Source organism: Hyposmocoma kahamanoa, unplaced genomic scaffold (assembly GCF_003589595.1).
Source record: "Hyposmocoma kahamanoa isolate Upper Pololo Valley unplaced genomic scaffold, ASM358959v1 102, whole genome shotgun sequence".
NCBI lineage: Eukaryota > Metazoa > Arthropoda > Insecta > Lepidoptera > Cosmopterigidae > Hyposmocoma > Hyposmocoma kahamanoa.
This window is the reverse complement of record NW_020653337.1, coordinates 2935175-2939950: the sequence shown is the minus strand read 5'-3', so window position 1 is coordinate 2939950 and position 4776 is coordinate 2935175. Positions and strand designations below refer to the sequence as shown.

The 4776-nt window shown below is 38.3% G+C and overlaps 1 protein-coding gene across 1 annotated transcript in view; it reads left to right on the top strand.

The window, feature by feature from the left end:
- The first annotated feature begins 448 nt into the window (after nucleotides 1-448).
- LOC113236692 overlaps nucleotides 449-4776 on the top strand; it is a 49832-nt gene continuing 45504 nt past the window's right edge. Inside the window, exon 1 of the mRNA XM_026472852.1 lies at nucleotides 449-589. Within this exon, the coding sequence (XP_026328637.1) occupies nucleotides 449-589 (141 nt within the window). The remainder of the gene's footprint in view (nucleotides 590-4776) is intronic.

Genomic DNA, 4776 nt, shown 5'->3' with positions numbered 1-4776 from the left:
ATAGCGGAAAATGTCAGATCTTGAGTTTACTTGTGTTTCTTGTACAATTGAGAAGGTACTTCAATTTCTAAAAAGAATGTTATATTCTGCGGGTACATTCAAGTATACGAGTATTATGTTTTGACTCTGCAACAAAAGACAACCAGGCTGCTAACAGATTGACCGCATGTTTGCAGTTAATGCGGGAAATCGTAATCAACTTCATGCAGCCGAGACCACGACTGGATGAACTTGATAACGGCTTCATGCAGTCGAGGTCTCGGATTCTCCTTCTTTTCGCAGCCAGTCTGCAGCAGCCTAAATTACTGTCAGGCATACCAAAGGACCACACGCTTTGTCCATTATGCCTAAGTACCTAGTGTTCAATAATGTAAATGTGTTCCGTATGTTTTGGTTTCTTAAATAAACATCATTTATTAAATTGACTGATGCTTTTTTAACGATAGACATGCAAGACTTTGGAACGTTGTCGAGCAAGACTGTGACAGAGGTCTTGATGCTGGAAATGAAGATGGCGCCCACCGCCAAGACTTACCTGGTCTCCGGATATCCCAGGTCCATGAGGGACGTTGCTGAGTATTCAGATAAGGTAAGTACATAACACAATAGGTACATTTTTTAAGTCATTTAATGTCACGTTGTTTGACCATCATGACAATCAATTATTTTTGTGAAATTCCTCCACTAGTTTGTTATAATTATCAATACAAAGGTCGAACACTTAGAAAAAACTTCTTCGATCCGACTGGATTCGAACCAACGTCATTCAGCAAACCGTGCCAGACACTATGCCAACTAAGCCACGGAACGAACTAGCGGACCTTACGAATTTTTTTGTGCTGAATAATCGTCCAGTTAGAACATAGAACTGAATTATATAAACTACGCTATATATGTATATATCATTTTTATTCCTTGTGATTTTTTTGTGTTAATGCGGAGTCCGCGTTGCTGCCGCATAGCGACCGCGTGCGATTAACTGACATGGCAAAATACGCTCTATTTATTTAGCTTTTACGTTGTAACTTAAATAAGCGTCCCGGACACTTTAGCAAGCCTGGCTTGAAGTTGGTCTACGTTGGCTTTATTATTCAGAGGAATTTAAATGTTGTTGCCTAGTAAATACAATTCAGATTCGCCATTACTGCAAACGAAGGCGTAGTAACTGGCGGTCGCGCGAAAACTTCGTGTAACTGGGCGCTTAGTCAGCGGTAAGGCGGAAAGTTTAAGAACCTACGAGTTAGACCATAAAAGCCTAATATATCCCAATAAGAGTCTAATAACAAACATCTTTGTTAACATTTCACTGAAACAGAATTAATTCCATGTTTAACATCTATAAAGGGCGAGCTGTCGCCTTCCACATAGCGTTCAGTTAAGTTCTTGTTAATTAACTAAGTGCCTGGTAGTTTTCGCAATGGCACGCGATCACCTGGGGTTTTCTTATTCGTAAATTAACCGCTATATTTGTGAATTTCAACTTACGTAAACACTTTGCCGAGTAGTTTACGTTTTGGGTTAAAATGATATTTTATCATAGGTTATATTATGTTTATGATATACACTCATGCTGTATACATTTTCCCTTAAATGGAACCTCCCACCTCAAATGGCTTTGGTTGGTTCCGCCTAACAGTAAAATTATTGAATCAATACTTTGAAAAATATAGTAAAATTGAGGGTATGCACTGATTAATATACGTTGTGAAAAAACGATTCCGAAAATTATTCACGATAGAAAAAAAAACAAACTTACCTCGATATTTTACAAGGAAACCTCTGTAATAAATAGGTACTTTACATATACCAATGATTTTTTTATGTCAACAGAGCTAAATAGAACACGTATACTGTACGTACATTTAAAAAAAAAAATCTGAAATGAAGTCAGCGATCCTGCCGTCGAGCGGCAGGAACGCTGACTTCATCATCATCAAAAAGATCTTTTTGGAACAGTGGTAGAATCTCATCTTAAATGACTTTGTGATTTTGGAAAAACGACGGTTAGGAACTGCTAATTTATTTTTAAGAAAACTTAGCGTTCTTCATAACATAAATTACATTTTTATTTATACGCCAGACATGCTGGAACCCCAGTTCGATTAAAGTCGAAATCATTGTCTTCACGACTACAAATGTTAAATCTCTGAGAGTACCTTTCATTATTCAGTAATTTGTACTAAAATAAAGAATTAAGCTTATAGAAATTTGAAATATGTTAACCCAATTCACTCATGTAGTATCATTAATTGTGTGCGTAATCTTTAGCTGTTCAATGCAATATCGACCTTGGATTGTATTCTTTAAGATTAAAATTAACTCATTCTTATACTTCCGTAGTTTTTTCAGCATTCTAGAGCAAGAGTGAGTCGTGTCTATTTGAACATTCAGCGGTTCAATGGTATATCGACCTTTGAATGTTTTCTATAAGATTCAAATTTACTCATTCTGAATGAATGTTTTATTTGTGGGTATACTTCTGTAGGTTTTCCAGCGTTCTAGGAGAGTGAATTTTTCGTGTTTAAACTTGCAGCTGTTCAGTGCATCACATCACAAATATTGCTTGTCTTTCATGACATATGAAGGACCGTGGAAGAACGGTTGCCTCTTAATCGACAGGTCGACAGTTAGAATGCCTTTTGCATTGACTTACAATTATATGGACGTCGGGTCCGCGCTAAAAAGTGTCCGCACTTGTAAGGCGCTAAAATCGTATACAGAGCGCCACACTCCGCTTTAGTCTTCATTTGTTCGACTGACAGCGCGATACTGCGGTGACATTACAATTTAAATTTCGAATAGGTTGACTTGGGACATTTTTTTCGTGGTCTTTGTATTAGACCCGTCGTCCATTTATTTGTAAGTCAATGGCCTTTTGCGATATACATCTATGACATGGATATCTTAGTTACGTATTATTTGTAAGTCCTTAGTAGCAATATATCTCCAACTGTAAAGGAAAATATCGTGATAAAATGTGTTTTTCGAAGGAGCGTCCACTTCTGCAAAACGTTTCTCCAACCCGCATTGGGCCAGCAGTGAGAGGTGTACAGGGTTCATGATTTTTTATGACCTTATCGGTTCAACGGTTTCCACTATACAGTGTTTACAAGTTATATTTAAATCGTAAAGATCTAAGGGGCACTACCACTGCGCCCGTCACCACGAGACAAAGTTGACAACTCCCATGTGCCTGTAATTTCCCCAGCATCCTTACCCTAGTAATGTTGATATTACCGCTTGACGGCAGAAATAAGTAAGGTAGCAATACGTCACTGGATGAACTCTTTCACAAGGACCTCTACGGCTACTGTATAGAATATTATATATATCCATGTATAAATGCCGTTAAAAAGCCAGCTACAATACAGTATCTATAGGAACATTAATTGGATTTCTAATGTTACCAAATTGCACACAAAAGCACCGATCGACTTCATTTTCTTGACCCAGTCAGTAACGTATTATAACGGTAATAAATTATTCCTTTTTACGGCTTTTCAAACGGTTACCGGTACATTTTTAACTTATCATCCTATTGTGGGATGCTTTTCAATTAGTTCTTTCATGTTATTACCAAGCTGTAGCTTTTTCCTCTGACTCGCGTGGTTCTCAGAAATAATATCCAATTACACTTTTAATTTGAATTCTTTCGCATTGCTTTCAAAGCAATTCTTTTCACAAAGGTCAATTATTGGAATCTCAGAATAGATATACGATTAAAAATATAACTTTGAATAAGTGAGAACGACGTTTGGAACCCATATGATATCCAGTCCCATATCTCTCTATTTAAGTTTTGCTTATAGTGCAAAAAATCACCCTTTTGGTTATAACGGGGCACTATTACCTATGCAAGCAAGCCTTCACAGGAACCTTATTCAGTCAGGTCCGGACCCTAGATCAGCCCTTTTACACAGACTTTACCCGGTGCTCAAAAGGCATAGGGTGAGCGACGGCAGGCGCATGTACAACACTCTCCCTATTGTCTTAATAATTGCTAAAGCTATTGGTACGTTCACTTCCCGTCCACTGCCATCGCCAAGCGGTTGAATTTAAATTCAACTACCAAATTTCCGTTTTGGTGGCGGAAGCGTCGGGACGCTCACCTCCCCTTGCCGAAGCAGACCCTGCTGTTCGGTGAGCAATTTTCCACGTATTACCAAACGACAGGGGGGGGGTCCCTAATCCCCCCTATCTATCGGGTAGTAAACGGAGACGCGGCGGCATGTACAGTAAGAACACGTCAAGCGTATGTGCCGCTTCAATTAAGATCAATCCAAAGTGCCAAGCTTGTTGTAATCTTGTCTGTAACTATGACTATAATGTCTGAATTTTGTATCTATGACTCTTTAGTAAACAGTAAGTGTCTCTCGTTATCGATGAAGGAGAACATCTTGATGGGTTACCTATCAGTAGTTCGAAATGACAATTTCCAGAAATAACGTTTGCTCGAATTTTCATAACCTCGAAAGTAATTTTGAGAGGAAAATATTTTTTTTAAACCTAACTTAACCTAACCGAACCTAATCGTGTCTTTGCCATAAACATCCAACATATCCTGAAAGAACAACGGTTTCGTTATAATTCGGTTTTCGGTGTAATGAAAATTCGAAAAAACGTTATTTCGGAAAAAGTTCGAGTTTGTGATAGCTTACCATCTTGATGAAACTTGCACGTCGAAGAAATTTCACAAATGTTGGAAAACGTGTAAAGTCCCCAACTCGCATTGGGACTTTAACCTGAACCCTCTCGTTAGACCTGTGCTCTCCAGAA